The sequence below is a fragment of the Catharus ustulatus genome, chromosome 18, assembly GCF_009819885.2.
Source record: "Catharus ustulatus isolate bCatUst1 chromosome 18, bCatUst1.pri.v2, whole genome shotgun sequence".
In the NCBI taxonomy this organism is placed as follows: domain Eukaryota; kingdom Metazoa; phylum Chordata; class Aves; order Passeriformes; family Turdidae; genus Catharus; species Catharus ustulatus.
The window spans coordinates 6,384,182-6,403,136 of record NC_046238.1 but is presented as its reverse complement, the minus strand read 5'-3'; the positions used below and the strand labels follow the sequence as shown (position 1 = coordinate 6,403,136).

The following is an 18,955-nucleotide window of genomic DNA, read 5'->3' as shown; positions in this document are numbered from 1 at the left end:
CAACAGAGAGAAAATTGCTAGAGCAACAAAGAGCCCAGAAGTATTGCTCAGTTTATAGAAACCACTGAGAAGGACGAATTCTAAATCTGTCCCCTCCTAGTATTAATCTGGTTTGCCTCCAAGGATCAATTTATCCAGTAGAAACCACATTGTGAGAGTGCAATCAAGTTCCTTCTCCAAAATCTGAACTTGAACTATTAAAGAAAACCTGTTTTATGACTGCATGCTGACATTTACATATTTATTTAGCACTGAAAGCACAGCTCCAGCACTGCAGTGACAATCAAGAAGGACAGATGGGGGTTCTTGTCCCAGGGGATGGGGTTTTTTTTTCAATTTTCCTCCATAGGGCAACTTGACTTTTGCTATTCTCCAGGTGACTGCACTGTGTGTTGGCATTCTCAGGATGTTTACAGAATCAGAGCTGAGGAAGAGCACTTACAGCTCTCCTGAGGATTTCCCTCTCAGGGAGGGGTTTCAATGCACCTGCATGTTGGCTGTGCCTGCACCAGCACTGCCAGAGCAGCACTGACCCTAACACAGCACTCACCTTGCCCAGGCACTACCAAGAACATCAAAGCAACACCTGAACAGGCTCCTCAGGGATCCTGCAGCAGGACTCTGCATGCATTTAGTGACTTGCTGTGAAACAAAGCCAGCTCTATGAGCCTTGCAGCACAATGTCCCACTGCAGTGAAATAAAAACCTCTTGTACCTGAAGGCAGGGATCTCTCCCCCACAAGAACAGCTTTCTGCAATTGCCCCCCTTTCTGATTCTCATTCTCAAACCAGTTATATCCTTCTGCTCCTCACTTGCTCACACTTGTGCTCCCAAAGCAAGGAATTTGCTTTGCTAATTAGTGCCATTAGGGAAGTTGGGGAACATGAAGCACAGATTAAAAAATTGTTCAGGCTGGGTTCTTAGCACTTCACCCTTGTGATATATCCATGTTGTAAGCTCTGCACTGAACAGCACTTGACTCAGCCTCAGTTTGCAGCAGAGAGAAATTAATTGCAATCTAATAGGATTCAAATTGGTACAAGGGATGCCATCATTACGGGACAAGACAGAGTAAAACCGCAGTACATTAGCAGCCAGTGAACAGCTCCGGTCAATGCAGTGGAACAGGCAACACCATGCCTCAGACATGATGAATTGATACCTCTATAATTGTAATTTATTAGTGGGTGCTGCTGAACTAGCACACCAGCCAGGTGGGAAGGGGCTGAGCCTACACAGTGTTTGTGGAAGGAACAACATTGCTTCTGCAAGGTCTGACTTCAAATCATTTTACACTGAAGATGTGCCACAGCTTAATTCAAGCAGCAGTTATGTGTGCTGAAGGATGAAAGTGTAAATCAGCAGCAGACTGGGGAGCAGAAGGCTCCTGATATCAAATGTCAGTGGAGCTGCTCCCTTGCTCTGCAACCTTTGACAAGTCACCTGAACCTCTGGTGCTCCAGTGAAGGCAGGTACAGCACTGGGTCAGGAGCAAGATTCTCATCACAGCCACGTTCACCCTCTGTGCTGACATCTGAGGTAAACTGCAGTCCCTTCCTCACTGCATTTAAAACTGACTGCAGTTGGTACAAGAGGCTGGCCCGTGGATATTTAAAGTCATGTGTGACAAACAGGCTTTATGTAATGAATTATGGCTAAGCTGCAGACATGCATTCACACTCACACAAAGCCCAACTGTCCCACTTCCACATGAGCAGCTCCAAGGGAACATCTACAAAGCACAGCAGAGGTTGGGCAGTGACATGGATGGATGCACCCACAGTGATTCCCTTCCAGGTAGCACACGTGAGGAGCCCAAGGAGCCAGGGTTTACAGCCTGGGATCCCCAGGGACCTGCATTCCTGCTCCTCCTGCTAGAGCCCAGGCCACTGAGCAGTCATAACTTGTTGCTAAATGAGGCAATCATTCCCATGCCTAGGAATGCCACACTCCCCATGGATTCTGCTGGGCAGGCAGAATTTTAAGAATTTGGAATATTTTCCAGTTAGTTTCAGCAAACAGAATGTGAGCCACCAACACCGGAGGTGCCAACACAACCCACCAGCAGCTGCTATTTCCCTCCTATCTTCTGTTGGGGAAAATCTTTCGGATGCCAAACCCCCTGAAGCACAGAGCTGCCACCCTCACACCCAGTTAGACCTTGACAGCTCCTTTTGCCACTTCCCACCTGAGGGCAGTGAGGAAAGCAAAGGGCTCCTGCACTCACTGCAGGAGACCAGAGGACCACATGAGAGGTGGAGGTCTGGGTCCCTGAGTTAAGGACAACACACACAAAAATGCCACTTCTGGGAAGAATAAAAGAAATTAATTAACACTGAATTGCAGACTTTGTTCTTTCTTGCCAAGCTTGTTTAGCTCACTGCAATCAGCCCTATGTACACTTCATACTCTGAGCTCAAAGTCAAGTGGGGCTACTTCAGAGCAGTAGATACCTGAGCCCTATTTCAGGCTTCCTTAACTGGATCTATTCCTTCCTAAAGCTACCAGTTAGCAAAGACAGAAAACCACAGAATTACACATTCAGTCCTTCTAACCAGCTCTTCACCCTAGAAGACTTTCAGAGGGTATATAATTAAGAAAAAAAAATGGTTAGGCCTAAAAACTGGCTCAGTGAGTTTGCTATCAAGATCCTTGCCTGGGTTTGTACTGTGGAAACACCCTCAGAACTCACACCTAGTTCTCAATCATGAGATGATGATTAATACCAGCATTAGATCATCCTCAGCAATTGCCAGAGCTTTCTGCAAGGTTCCTGCTGGATTAAATCATTGAATGGTGCTCAGCACCTCTAAGCAAGCCCTTGAAAGCTGATGCTGGCATCCATCCTGGGCACCTGACCTGGCACATTCATCTGGCATGATGCAGAAATACTGACTTGGATGGAGTCACTTCTCTCATGTCCTCTGCCTGAACCAGCTCCTTGTGCTCTGAGTCAGCTCTGAGCTGATGTGCCAGTGCTGTTTCCAAATCCAGACAAGTCTATGGATGATGAGGTTCCACAGCTTCAGGCTGGTCCCTTAAACCTTGCAAAACCCAGACTCCCACAGCAATGACCTCTTTTCCTTCTTTAGGTTGACAAAATAGCGTTGTATTTTCCTGTATGGTAATAAAATAATCATCACCTCCCCTGTTACTTTTCTTCTGTGTATGGCAAACTTCTTAAAAATGAAGTCAAAATTATTTTTTCCCTGTTGCAGATAAACAGCCACACAAAGCATGGGTAAGCAATTAATCCTCTTGCCCAACAATTTAGTAGCACATCTTGGTAACAAATCCTTTAGTCTCAACAACTTTACCAACTAGCACTGCTGGCAAGAATATGGCCTCTCCTCCTCTCCCAGACAGCTGTTTTGTGAGGGGAACAAAGAGAAGGAGTTGTAAAATTACGTGTCTGCAGTGTCTGGAGACATAAAAAAGCCCAACTCAGACACCAAGTACCATCATGCTAGAGATCAAGATCTGTATTCAATACAGAAATAAAGAAATTACATACAAGTTAACTTCTTACAGAGTGACTACTTGGTGAAAGACACTGATAGTGAAAAAGAATGTATCACTTGCTTAATTTTTATTTTAACATATATAGTTCAGCACTGGAAACAGCTCATTTTTGGATAGGTACAAAGAAAAGATTGACTTCTACTGATTAAATCCTAATTCTGTCAGAACAAGCTCCAAGTCAACAAGTGTGTCAATACTTAACTAGGAATTAACTAAGGGCTCCCATTTGTGCAGTTGTATTAACAGCCTTGGCTGCATGAAGCAAGTGCAGAAGCCCTTCAGCTTCTGAGCAGGGTTAGGAGATGCACCCCAGGCCATGGCAGCACAGACCCACAGGTCTCTGAGCAGCAGGATACAGCCCATGTGCTGCTGAGTGCTGCAAAATCCTCCTCTCCACATCCTGCAAATGGATACAGCTGAAGCAGTAGAAATCCCTCTTATTGCCTATGTAAGTTACAGACATGCTGCCAAAATAAATAAATAATAACCATTAGGAAAACGAGCACATGATGCCACAGAAGGAAGCCTCTGGAACGATCAGAAATCCTATTTTGAGTCTCATCAATGGAGCACAACAAACATCTTAAAACAGCTTGCACATTTTATGTGCCTGGATCTATCAAAGTAGAAGAAAGACATTTGTTCTAATGAAAGGTATCAGAATATGAAACTAGAAATCAGAGTAAACTGGTATGTGGGATTTGTGCAAACACTGAAGTGGACAAGGAGCACATTGCATCAACAAGGCACTGGGGTTTAGGCTCTCAGCTGAGTCCTTATGGGGGCAACTTCAGCCCCACCCAGCCTGGCCTTGGACTCTTCCAGGGATGGGCAGGCACAGATTCCCTGGGCAGTGTGAGCCAGGGCCCAGCACCCTCACAGGGAACAAAATCCCAGCACAGTTCATCCTCGGCTGTATTTTTTATTCATAGGAAGAACACATGTTCAGACTTCACAAGCCCCAAGTATCAACCCACTGAAACACTCTCATAGAAAAATAATAATTTGTGATGACCAGTTATCATGGGACTATAAATAAATTCCTATTCTTAAAGTACAGTGGCAGGTCAGTAAATGCTGAGATACAGAGTGGTGATAATTGTGTAACTGAAGAAAAGTTAAGAAAAAAATGCAATTCAAGCAGCTAGGACTCAAAAGCTGCAGGAATAAAAATGGGGTTTTGAAATCATCTTTACAAAGCTACATGATAGTTGGATGAACACAAAGCACTATAAAGATAGCCAATTCCTGAAAAATATTATTTCCCTGCTTCTTGGGTCAGTAAAACCCTTATTAAACCAAAATATCTGCTTTTGGCTCTGCCTTAGGCTTATGCCTATTTGAGGTGACCCAAGGTTGTCAGACAACAATGCAGTTCCTACTAAAAAACACACACAAAACCCCCCAACAACACCAACAAAAAACCCCACCACAAAATGTACTAGTGTTTGGTTTTTTTCTCTGGGACAATGCAGACTTTATTACATCTGCTATTACAACGTGCCTATAACAATGTTCTCTAACAAGCAGCCCTAAGGTCAAATATGTTCCTTGATCAATTTACTACAGGTCCCTGGTGCTGCTGCTATGGGTAGACTGTCTGGGAAAAAAAAAATAATCCCTTTATTCCTTTGCTTCGCTGTAAGAAATAAAAAAGCTGTCACAAAGACATTTTTCTTCTCCCTCTGCTCTTGACAAGCCAGGTAAACAGGGAGGGAATGCCCAGCTGCAAAGGACTGTAAGAGACCAGCATCAGCACAGGCATCTAAAACCACAGGATTTATTTACAGAACAGCAGGGTGATTCAGGGCAGTGGGATGATGTCTTAGCAAAACACCTGCAGTACTTTGCATGAGGACAAATACCCAGGCACTCTGGATGTGTGGTCATCTTAGTGCAGGAATTTAACAGTTCAGTACATTGCTACAGTCAAATAACTCTGACAAGCCAGAGCACAAATCCACAGATGCTCTGAGCAGCACAGCCAGCACATTAACCCTCTCCTAGTTTTGGCAGTAGAGCTGTGACTCTTGGTCTGGTTTTGCTCAACACACCAATATCAACCAGTAAGTAATAACTCCACCCAGAAAAGCAGATTTGACACTGGCAAACTTGCTGCAGAAGTCTCAGGCTTGCACCAAGCAGCAGGAAAGGAGGGAAAGGAGTTAATCTCATTGGCCACAATGCTGAGGGCCACTCTAACTCATGCCTGACTGCATGACTTTTGTTCCAGATGCTGTGATTTAGTTATTTGCACTCTGTGTGATGGTTTAGTCACAGGTTGGCACTGATGCTAATGGGAACCATCCCATTCAGCCCCCATCCTGGAGTGAGCCTGGAGCTCCATGTGCCTCTGGTTATTTTGGGTGATTCCTGGGATTGTCTTTGCTTGTTCCCTAAGGGTGATCCCCATCACTTCTGAACAAACATGTTAATTCCTGCAAACAGCCCCTGTAAGAGACACTCCCCTCAAAATTAAAAAAAAAACCAAAGCCCTTTGCTAATGGCCTATAATGGGTCTAAAAGCCTGAGCTGTTCCTTACTCATGCATAACTTCATTGCTTCTATTCCCTTCACACTCTGCCCAGTTGGTATAATTTGCAGAAGGGTTTTAGCCTGGATAGTTCAAACACCCACATGCTGCCTGAACTAAAAACCTTAATCCTAGAGCCCCTTTCTTCCTCTGTGATAGCTAAACATGGATTTTAATTTGATTACCCCCATCCCATCTGCACTGTCAGTTCAGCCCATGAAGACTGAACTCCAACCATATCCCCACACAGATCAGGACAGCATCTCACCCAACACAATGGCCAGAGAAGGTTTAAAATCTGGCAGAATTCCAACCTTCATATGGCCAGAACAGAATTCTCCCTATAACAGCAGACTGCACGTGTAAAAACCCCTAAGTCACCACACGAGGTAATTAATTAGCACACACCTTGGTGTGCTCCAAAATCAGGACACTGACAAAGGACAAGCAGGGGCCACAAAGAAAAGTTGGCAGCTTCTTCCAAGAGCACACACTCCCACTTGGGTGCCATGCCCTGAAACAATTTTAATCCATCTTTCTCTTTAAGCAGAGACAGCACAGCCCCTGACGATGATACGACAGTGACAAAGGAGGGCTGAAATTCAGACCCAAATTGTTATTCCCCTCAGCTAGGCAGTTATGCACAAGAAACACTGCTTGTAAACACTTCTTTGTCAAACACTCAATTACAAGCTGCTTTATGAACAAAATGAGGCAGTGGCAAGGAGAGTGAGAGACGAAAATGGGGAACAATCTCCAGTGGCTCACAGCCATGACAGCACCATGGCCCAGGAACGCTCCAGGTCACACTGCCAGCCCCACGATACAGGGCATGGGCACCTGCTGGGAAAACACCAAATCCAGCTCTGCAGAGTGAGGTTTGGGTTTTGAGGACCTCAGCTTTGTTCTGCTGTTATGGTTAGTCCCTATGTGCTAAGGAAAGAATGACTGGTTTATTTTTATATCGTCGCTTTTTGCATTCTGAACCAGGCAGAGAAGGAGCACGTGGACAAATGTGGAACAAGTTCAAAGCCCTCAGCTCAGGCAATGCTTACAGTATGACTCTTTGTGTCATCCCCATTTACACCTTCATACACTGAAATTGCTCCATAAAGAGTAACTGGAACCTGGAACATTCATTTTTTTCATGTTAAAGTGCAGATGTACTCCCCAATGTCCAGCTGAGCCACCTCCAGCTTCAATCCTATAAGGACTGAAGCTCTAACTCCAAAAAGAGATTTCTAACTCTACAGCCAATAAATGTCATGTTAAATTATAAAATACTGCCCTATGACCACCTGAAAGTTTTGAGAGCCAACAGCAAAACAACCTGATGAGATCTAGTACGGCTTTGCAGGAGGCTGCAATGTTTCAGCAGCACAGAGCTGCTCACCATGGCACTGCTACCCAGGCTGCCCTGGACAGCACCTCCTACTTGATCCAATACCTGGTCCCTGGATTCCTTTAGCAGTATTATTCCAGTGGATAAGATTTCCCCTGGAAAGAGTTTTTGCCTTGTTTTTACTACTCAGACAATGAGTCAAGCAGAGCTGTAAGAGGAAATGTCAGAGAGCAAAGTGAAATCCATTGCTAATCTTCTACTTTAAGTGGCAATGGATCTGCAGATGAAGGAAGAATTGAGCCTGTGCTCCTTTCCCTAGAGCTAAACCCTTTAACCAGAAGAAAGGGGAATGCGGAAGAAAAGGTGAAGATAAAAGATTTGTTTTTAAATTAAAAAACCTGCAAATATTTACACAATTGACGTTAGACACCAACAGTCACAATTCAGCAGCTACCCAAAGAATATTCTGCTTTGTAATCTCAACAATTCCAACTGCAGAAAAAGCAAAATTGAAAGAAAGCTACCAGAAAGAAAAAAAAAAAGCACCAACTTTTGCATATAACAATAACAAGGGTTTACAAATACAATTCCTAAAACTAACACATGAAATCTTGCTATTATGTTTTTAAATAAATTAATTTCAAGGCTCAACTTCAGAAAACTTTTAGAATCAATTTAGAGTGCTAGTAGCTGTAAAAACCTACATACAGACATAACATACTTCACTTCTTGAGTTAAAAGGTACATACCCAGCTACACCTTAGGACTCTTCCAACCAGTAAGTTTGGAAGAGCTTTAAATCTATCACAAACCCCTGCTGGCTTTATTTAATTTTTATGTTTCTTTAAGACAAAACATTAGGGAAAATAGACTGATTCTGCCAAAACAATTGTGCAATGGCATTCACCTGAATAGCTACTAATAAGCTTGCTTGAAGGAAGAATGCAAGTGCTTATTTTACCTAAGAGCTGCCTTCAAACCAAAGATGTGCTCACTCAAGCTGTGTATATTCTCAACAGCTCGTGTAAACCATCCATCAGGCAGAAGTATGGAAATGATCTCCCTGAAGAATGCACACAGAAAAAGGCTGAGGGATGTGGGTAACACTGCCCCAGGCTGCAGTTTGGGAGGAGAGCAACTGAGAGATGCAAACAGCATCATCTCTGATAGAAGCAAAGCCAAGTCAGCTGGAGCAGAGCCACTGAGCGACTCCAGGCAGAGACTGGCAGCTGCCAAAGCAATCCTGCTGCAGCTCCTGGCACACTGGGCAGCCAGAGCCTCCTGCAGAAGCTGAGATCCACAGCCAGCACTCAGCAAGGATGAGCTCTGCATGAGGAAAGCAACAGTACCTCATGGAAAAGGTATTTATCCTGCCTTAACCACATGGGACATTGGGATGGCATTTTGTTTGTTTTAAACCAGCTCAGATTTAGACTGGAGCGCTGCAGATGGTTCAGTCATCACACTGGTAAGTGTGCTAGGCTGTCTGCATGGACTGTGCTTATTTCACACCAATAAAAATACCTGTGATCATCTCAAATATCACTGCAGACATGTGGTGCAAGCAGAGGAACAGAGGCTACAATTAGCTAACAGATCCCAGCCTCTTCTGCAAAGTTAGCTAAAACACTGGGCAGCTAGTGCTTAAAAAAAGATGAAGTAATCTTTTAGATGCCTCTTGTCGAGTCTAAAAACATTGTGGCTTCTTCAGGGTCCCAGCCCCACATGCAGCACCCACACTGAACCCAGGAATAAGCTCTCTACACGTCTCAGACACCTGGAACATGTCCTGTCTCACAGCTATGCAGAAATGCCCAATAAAAACCTCCAGCCAGGGCTCTGAATCTATTCAAATAGCCCACACTACTCCACTTTTCACCTTGCTAAAATCACAGCATCCAACAGAAGTGCTCTATCATGGACCTTCTCCAAAAGAAATACCCAAATAAAGTGAGAGGAAGGAAGAGGGAAAAGAAAGAGGACTTAGTGCATTGTGTCAACCAATTATATTCAACAGAGAAAAAAGATACAAGTGGTTATAGCTTCCTGTAAATTACTTCATGTAATTAAATCCCCTCCTCTAAATTACAGACCATTTAGCTCTTCTTTTATAACAATGTAACCAATGACCACCAACAACCTTTTTTATAGCATCTAATGCCCCGTAAGTTGTTAGCAATGAAATTTCCTTTTTATTTCTCCCTTTCGAAAAGAGCTGCTGTAATGAGATTCATTCACAGCTACTTACAGACTGTCATCGAGAAGAGAGGATCGCTGTGTTTCCCTTTAATCTGCTCCATCTGAGGCTATAGTTAAGCAAATGTGACCTAATGTCCTTATCAGTCATCTAAATGCAGGCAGAGAAGTTAAAGGTGACCAACAAGAGTTTTAAAACACGGAGCTTATAACTGGATTGATTCTCCACACACATACAGCATCATTTCCTAACACTGCACCAGCATGGCTTAACTATCATCCCACCATTTGAATTTTCTGAGCTGCCTTAACTTTGAAACCAGCAGGAACACCAGGTCAAGATTTGTTTGCAAGCCCCTGTTTGCTGGGGATGAATCCTGCCTGATGGGAGCTGCTCTGAGCAGCTTTCCCTGGACTGTCCCCTGCAGGAAATGTCTGTGTGCCCAGTTCAGAGCTCTGCCATGCATCACTGGGGCTGCAGCTCTGCTCTGGGGAGCTGAGATGGAGCACAAGGTCCCTGGAGTCACTGCAGCTCAGCTCCACTGCAGGCACTGCAGACAGCAAGGAAGCCCTGGGAGCATCCAGAGCTTTCATCACCGTGCTCCCCAAATCTGTTCCAGCACAGCCTGGAAGTGCCAGCAGCCATCTGGAGGCCTGAGCACCTCGCTGCTGCCCAGATGCTGTCAAGTGGGGGAGGCGAGCTGGGGACAGATGGGAATTTTGGAGGAGAGGAAAAGCAAGGACAAAGAAAGCAGAAGCCAGTGCTGCAGGCAAAGCCTTGGGATCTGGTTGTGAACACAGCATGGTTGATGTAACAGCAGCAGTCTGATCCTTAAATACACAGCAGGGAGCAGAGTGCACGTGGCAAGGCACTGCAGCTCTGCACCCCCATCCCCACAGCCCTGCCTGCTCTGACACCAGGGGCAAATCCCCACCCAAAACAGCCCATGGCAGTAAAATACTGTCCAGGTGAGCCAGCCCTGCCCAATCCAGCACGGGCACACCAAGGAGCTGCACTCAGAGGCAGCTGAGCCTCTAAAAGAATCAGGAGAGCTCTATGAAAGCAAGGACAAGTGGGGCACATGGAGCAGCAATACTGGCAAGGGACAGTCAGCCACAAAGGGGGAGCCCACTGGTCCAGACAAGCAAGCAAGCATTTCACTATTCAGTGAAAAAGAGAAAGCCATATTCTCTTACATATCACACTTCCAGCAGCCAAAACATGCTTTACATCACTGTTCAGAAAATAATATTTGCAGTGCAATAAAAACCAGAATATGCTTCTGTTTCATTCTTCAGCATTAGTCAAAAAATAGTTGGACACCCCACAATTCTAATAAGCATGATCTCTTCACTTTATGTTTCCCTACCAGAACTGCAGAGGGTTTTGAAATACATTTTTTCATGCTTCAGCAAAGGCTGCCTCCTGTCAGTTCTCAGAGGGTTTATGGCACTGTTTTGCACTATCCCTGAAGCAGGGTGTTACAGAAATCTGTTATGGAAGCTGTGCTGTAGCTCTCCAAAGGTGGCTGCAATCCCATGATGAAGTTACCTGTGCCACAGCTGTAATGCAGACTTTAATGGTCTGATGTTGGTACAGCATTCTAAACAAACTACACACACTGCAAAGTTCTCCCTCTGCTGCAGAGCGGGCTCTGCAGCCACTTCAAGAATCTCGATGAATTCTTGGATAAATTTAGCAAAAACAACAGCACTTCTTTGTAATAGCAGGGTTTCATTTGGGAAATAAACATCCACTTTTTATTTACAAAGGATTTTTCCTCCTCCTGCCACTGCTGTGCTATGCCCACTGCTTCCCTCTACTTTGATCCAGAAAACAGAATACCAAGTGCCTAACCAGGACTTAAAGCAGATTTTTAAATTAGTTCCTGACAGTGCAAACAGATTGCTATTGATTGAAACGAGGCTGATTTTAGGCCCTGGATTAGCAAACCTAATGGCTGGATGGTGTGCTGCCCATTTCAGCTCTCTGCCCTGCTGCTCCCCAGAGGTTCCCAGGCAGCTGTGGAGCCTCTGCAGCTGCAGATGGGTGTGAGAGCAGGGCAGGGCTGTGCCTGTGCCCTGCTCAGCTGGAACCAGGCTCCCCTCCCAAACCCCGGGGCCAGGACCCTGCTCTGCACCCTGAGCAGCAGCTCTGGAGCCAGCCAGGCTGTGTGTGAGTTCAGGAGGGTGTTGGGGAAGGCTTTGTTGGAGCCAAGCGCAGTGCCCTCCGCTGCCATCCACGTCCCCTCTGCATGGAACCAAGGCTCTGGGGAAGCCAACCCCTGGCTGTCCTTTCCTGCCCAAAATCTGCCTTCACACAGGTAATGGCACCACCTCGTCACCCCGCTCTCCCAGCCAACACAAATGCCTACTTAAAAAAATAAATAAATAAAAAATCGGTGTGAGAGCTTTCATGTCCAAATTGTACATTCTTGTACTTACAAAGGTAGAAATGGATCCTGCTTTTAAGCAACGTTTTACTGATTAAAAGAAAACGGACTTTTTTCCTCTTGCTTTGTTGTTTAGTTTCAAAGAACGTTTAAATAACAATATCTACTAACAAAAAGGGCAACATCAATTAGAAACAAAAAGAAACTAGTTTGTATAATTTCAGCGTTCAAAAGCTGTGAAATGCAAACACCAAAGCAGCACACACCAAACCCAACCAATCCCCAAAACCCACATTAAAGGCAACCTTTCTTCTTTTTCTTTTTTTTTTTTTTTCCCTGCAAACTGGCTGCCCAGAATTCATAGGGCTTTAGTAGCCTGAGATACCGAAGGTAACAGAGTAAGTTACTGTTCTATCTAGACCCTCTTAGAAACAATTCAGCTTCCAAATGCTACATTATTAAGACATGGAAGAACAGGCATATCCATGTCCCCTGGCTAAAGACAGACTCCAAAGGTTATTTTTCAGACTCACTCTCCTGGGGGCTGCTGAACCTCAGCTAAGAAAGGGACATTTCAGTCTGAACTGTGCACACTAAGCACAAACACACTGCCTCCAGCCCAGCAGTGCCTTCAAATCCAGCCATGATAAATACTACTTATCATTATCTGAAAAACAGAAGTAAAACTCAAGCAGCTACATGGTCCTATTGCCCAACCATCAGCAGGAGCAACATGATGCCAAAGGAAATTTTCTGCAGGATTTCATTATCCAGATGAGTTTCTAGACTGTTTCTCTCTGTCTTAGGAAGGCCCCACAGCCATCCAGTACCACCACACACAAATGGGGCCAAGGGTATGTAAATGGGTTGAAAAGCAGCTATCAATTTTCACCTAGACACCAGAAGAAACAGCGTGCATCCTGGATGGAAAAAATGACTTAGTGTATCACCTCTAGCTCAGCTCAGCAGTAACCCAGAGCACAGCCCTCCTGGGGGGCAGGGAGGGTGTTACAGCCATTAATGAATGTTGATAACGAGATGATGAGCATCACAGAGAAACCACATGAACAGGTAATCAAACTTGTTAATGCAATTTAGCAGTTCCAGTCCAGCAAGAGCCACACAAGGTGCTGCATTAATCACCGACAGCACTTTGGGGCAGGCTGGGGAGGGAATGAGGCTCAGCAATGAGCTGGGCTTTCCCTCCCCTCCCTCCTGGAGCTCTGCTGAGGTCTCAGAGGTGTCACACCCCGGAGCAGCACAGTGTTGACTCCCCTGCCCTCTCTGTCCTCCCGGGCTCCAGACCCAGCTGGTTATGAGCACTGAACACTGCTGCACCGCCCTGCTGTCCCCAGAGACTCTCCCTCCTCTCTGCTGATTCAAACAGTGGGTGAGAAAGGGAAGGAGGAGGTGTAAGACACTAATCTTCGTGACAAATGACTATTTGCAGAACACTGTGTTATTACAGCCGCATTTAACATCTAAATATATTCAACACACCGTGATGCTCCCAAGCTGACTAAAGAGAGAGCTTGAGGTTAAGCTAACTGGAAATACCAGCAACCTAACTTTCCTATTAGCCCCAACTCTTTTCAGAAGGTGGTCATTGTACAGAAAGGGCAATGGGTCCTAAAGCCCAGAATAAAAGGAAAAAAATGCCAAAACTCCAACTGCTCTACATCCACAGAGCTCAGACATTCAGAGGAATAAACAACTCCAAAAATGAAACCACAAAAGGGGAAAAGCTCAGCAAGGTTAATCAAAAACTGTCTCAAAGTTCAGAGTGACTCTCCAAAAACCAGAAAAATTACACAGGACACATAAGGGTACACTGGAACTAAGAAGTTTTATTTTATGTGTACCTCTTACTTAGTCTAATCAAATTATACATCTGACCCTTTAAATCCCCAAGGAGTGATGGGCTGCTCTCCCCCACCAGCACTGTCTGCAGTTGTGGTGGGGATTCCTTTCTCCCAGCCACTGGATCAGCTTTGGACATGGCCTCTTGCAAGGGCAATGACTCAACCTGCAAAGAATGCTCCAGTGTTGGAGGCAGTCACAGCTTCCAGAGGGGCTGGATTTACTGCAGGCTACCCCAGAGCACACCCCAGCTTTGAACTCCTGGACACACCTGATCCTGCTGACTGCAGGAGCTTTTGTTGATCCCCATTGTTGAAGAGCAGTTTCAAGCCAGCACCTTTTCCCTGTGTACACGTGTTGAGAGCAGCCCCAAACTCTGACAAATCTTGGACAGAAGGACCTAGACTATTTGAAATGCCTTTTTCTCCCTCTGCTCAGTTACAGCAAGAGATAAATGTGTTTGAGTGATTTTTATACACAGTTGGGAGTAATAGGCTGGAAAGGACAGATTGGTTCTTGCAGCCCTCTCCCCATAGCCTGGGGTACAGAACAAGCAAATATTCAGGAGCAATAGCAATCTGGGTGCTTTGTCAAATGGAGTGAAGTATAAATCTAATTTTCTAAACAAAGCAGACAACCTGGCACTGAAATCAGCTTACCACTTTGCACCTCTCTACAAGGATTAGCAGAATGCCATAATTATAATGCCCAATTTGATTTATTAGAGGAGGCTGCACAGAAAAGATGACAATTCAGTAGCATTGTGAAGAGAAGGGATGAGAATAGAAAGAAAGCTTCAAATTGAACAGTAATTTCTAAGCAACATCTCAATATAATTAGCATTAATTACAGTAAGCTATCCAAATTAGGTATAAACCTATGTTTAATAACCCTGAGATGCAAAAATCACCCCCCAAATTCCAGAAAAATTGATATTACAGCCAATTTGTCTAGACAGCTTGGCAGGAAATGCCAGAATCCTAGGTGTGAAATTTGTGGTTACTGAAAAGAAGGAAAAATTATTGAACTTGTCTATATATCACTTGCATAATGAGTTTGAACTAAGAATAGCCTAGTTTATGTAGCTTAGATTTTGCTGCCACTTTCATCAACCTTACAGACCTCCAAACTTGTCTAGTTTTCACAACTATAACAGCTAGCATAATAGCAGGTATTTAAAAAACCTCCCTTTCCAACAAGAGAGGAATTCTAAGTGTGACTTATTTAAAGAGGCACCATGTATTAATGAGTCACTCATCACAGGTTTTCTTTAATACTCTTTGTGCAAGCTCCTCACTCTTTTTAAAGTTTGTTACTTATCCTTACAGGTTAAAAAAAAAATTAAACAACGGAAGTAGAATTCAGGTTTTTATGAATGTGGCAGCAAACCCCCTATTTAATCACTGATGGCAGCCAAATACTACTCAGAAGAAATAAGTAAAAACATCTTCATTTTTCAAAGCTAAAATACCAATAAACTAAATATCTGGTAAACTAAGGCAGTAGAGTATGAGAGAAATTGGAGTCTGTCAGTGCAACAACATCTCTTACCCCAGAGGTTTCTGTAAAAGTGCCATGAAATCCCTGGTGGACATAACTATGTGAAACAGTTTTAAATTTCATGTAGAACATGTCACTGTTATCAACCTTTTCCTCCTGCAGGAAGGGGGAATCTCCCCATTGTCTCACACATCCACAACTATGCAAATCCCTGCCATGCACTGGATTCTCTGCAGTGTAATTTCAGAACTGAAAAAGCAACTTCCACCAGACCATGAGAATTTCTAACTTAAAATGTGATGAGCCCTTCTACATCAATATGCTGAAACACAAAAGAGTATTGCTGGAGAAGTTATAGGGGAGGGTTACACGACATAACCTTCACAATCCTTTTAAATGTTAAAGTACTGCAAGTCTGAAAACACATTTCCAGTAACTGGACAATTCAATCTTTGGCTGCCTGGCACACACACAGGATTAGTTTCATGGAACAGAAGGTGGCTTGAGTTAAACAGCTCTTTTTCTGCTGGAGAAATGGAGAATAAAAACCACTTTTTCCTCGTGGTGTGTTTCTTAGCTCAGAACTAATGCTGGAAGGTCAAGTACACTGGTGTTCCACTGGCTGCCACTTGGCAGCCTGTTAAGGACAACTGGGAAAGCGTCCACGGAGAGATGCTGCTGTGCCATGGGACTGCCAGCCCATGAATGCACACTAAGTCACTAACAAATCTCCCTGCTGAGCAGAGTGAAGTGATAAAGAGCCTGCCAGCCACAGCCTTTTCTTTGTCACCTGCCCCTCTGTACACACTGGGGCTCAGATGGAGTCTCTGGAATAATTCCCTCCAGCACGACAACTCTTTATTCACTAATGCTCCACCACATTTTAGAAGGGTACACAGGAAAACTTCCCAGAGCACAGCTTCCTGCAAAATGACTTTCCACTTCCAAAATACTTGAATAGTCTCTCCTCTCAATACTGTGCTTTGGGGTAAGTGAAACTTGAGCCATGAGATGAACACAGAAGTTTGTAACCTCCATGTGCACATTGCCCAGCACAAATCCTCCAAAGGAGTTTATGATCTGATGATTCCTACTTGTGTTCAAGACCACAAGGGCCACAGTCCTACTGTATAAATCACTACACAGGAGGTCTGCTCCTTCCTTCATGCACTACTCAGTACACCTGGCTTCCACTTCAGCTTATGGAACCTGCCCTCAACACAGCATTTGTGCACTTGGCCACAAATCTTGTAAGAGGCATTGTTTCACCAGCCCAGGGGACCAGAGAAGCCATTTACAGGGACAGCCTCACCCCCCAGCAAGGACAGCATTTCACAGTGGCCAACACCACGATGGTCAGCTCAGGTGAGAAGTGCTTCCCTACCTGTTTGGACAGCTTCAAGGGGAGTTTCTTCTTCATCCGCTCCTTGCCTCGTTCTGCCTCTCTCTCAGAGCTCCCAGCATCGTTGTTATGGCCATTTTCACTTGGCTCAGCAGATACACAGTTTTCAGATTCTCTAGGTTTCTTGCCTGGATGCCTCTCCCATTTCTCCTTCCGCTCCTGAGGCTTTAGTGACATGTCCTTCTGTAAAGGAGATTAAAAAAGAGGATGGTAAATTCTTTAAGTTCTTTGCAGCTACCTTTACGCATTAAGTTGCATAAATGCTGAAAACAACACAAATGAGACAGTATGTGTTGTCCAGAGATGACATAAGATGAATAATTAGGCATGCACAATGCAAACAATAATTTTAGATTAGATTAAATTAGGATGAATATTCTCCAGGCTACGTGTTTGATTAATTTCAGTGATGCTGGAACTGGGTATGAAAAAAGAGTTCACTTCAGATTAATTCAGAAACCATACGTCAACAGCACATGAACAAATCAGCATCCTGAAGGGAAGCCTCAAACTGTTCAAGTGAAACAGAGGTGGGTTTTGTTTTTTGTTTCTGATCTGAGAAGGAAACGCATCAGACCCCCCTTGGGGCTGACAGTCTCTGATTCACAGCAGCATTCATATGGAGAAAGGCACTTCTAAAGCCCTACCACGAATTCCCTGAGCCAGAGAGATCAATGGGATCCAAACACACAACAGAGGTTGAACACTTCTAAGTGCTAAGTGTCTGCCCTGAACCAGGCTGTGACACACAATCCAAGCACAGTTTAAAAGCGGGTATGTCGTGTCATGATGATTAACATTGCAAGTGAGATCAGAGAAGGGAATTACTCCTGCTATCCCTGGCATCTCTGAGGACTGGGAGCTGAACTCCCAGTGACAATGTACCAAACTCCTTCTCTATGCACACCGTGTGGAAAAGGACTTGAAGAAATAATATGCCAAATCACTGTGACATTGGGTCACTACAGCTAGATACATTTTCCCCTTATGTCTTTTATTAACTGCTCAAGGAGTAAAAACTGAATTCTTATGGGAATATTTTGCAGGATATCTATTCAAGTTATTTTTTTATGTGAAATAAAGAGATTAGGAAATACCCTACAAGCACTGCTTACTATGCCAAAATTCAGCCACAGATATTTTTCTACATGCCTTGCTTTTAACTCAAGCAGTTACATGACAGGTATTTGTATCTTACATGAATGGAGATCACAATACAACTGCTCACATCAATGCACACACCTTCAGTACTGCAAAAGAGCTCATGAAAATCATTAGCTCTCTAGTCTCTCAAAAACTGAAGCCCAACAAAAAAAGAAAATTAGGAACTGGAATGAAATGCCCTGCTGATTGCTCCAGATTACTTCCTCCCCCTCTCCTTTAATTAGTGAATTGACTGCCTCAGTGTGCAACATGCTGATTCCACTCCAAATCACTCACTTGTTTAAAGCTGCCCTTCCCTGGGAAGTGAGTGATGCACTGGCACTTTAGGGTCACAGACACACTGAGATTAGAACCAAGGCAATAAAACACAGCTGTTTCCAGTTCCAGCCCAGGCTCCAGACAGTGAGCCAGCACCCAACCTCTGCACACCTTGCACAGGAGTCCTGTGGGGCTGGAGGCTCCTCTTAGAGCACACACAGACACAGCAAGCTGCAAAACCCCCAAAGATACAACCAAAACTAAAATAACTAGCACTGTCTGGGAGGCACAGAACACAGCTCAGCTTGCCAAGTCCATTACTGGGGAGGGAGAAAGGATAATACCTATCTGGCATTATTTCCCATGAATGATAAAGGAGTATAAATCAGTGTTCAGTTGCCCAGTTTGCTTTTTACTTTAAAGATAACACTTTAAAGCAGCAGTTCAAGATGCCAGTTGAAGAAGGTCATATTGGGCTTTTACTGGGAAGCTACTGAGATAAAAATCAAAATGCTAATCTTCAGTAGCTAATCAAAAACTTGTCATGTGGAAATGATATCTGCTAACTGATATTCAGCAAAACATTAGAAACAGCAATCACCACAAACGTGCACTTCTTCTCAAAGCCAGATGCAGCTTGTGATGTGACAGCAGGTGCAAGGAAGATGCTGCATGAGGTGACATGGACCCTGATGGGGGAGAAGGGAGATGGGGCAGGGGAATGCCACCACCTGAGAGCACCAGCAAATCATGCACTCCTGGCTTGAGGGGCAATATTCACTTC

The 18,955-nt window shown here is 44.3% G+C and overlaps 1 protein-coding gene across 1 annotated transcript in view; it reads right to left on the bottom strand.

The window, feature by feature from the left end:
• Nucleotides 1-18,955, bottom strand: part of FBRSL1 (fibrosin like 1) — a 498,161-nt gene that overhangs the window by 349,032 nt on the left and 130,174 nt on the right. The window contains exon 2 of the mRNA XM_033075794.1: nt 16,732-16,932. Within this exon, the coding sequence (XP_032931685.1) occupies nt 16,732-16,932 (201 nt within the window). The remainder of the gene's footprint in view (nt 1-16,731; nt 16,933-18,955) is intronic.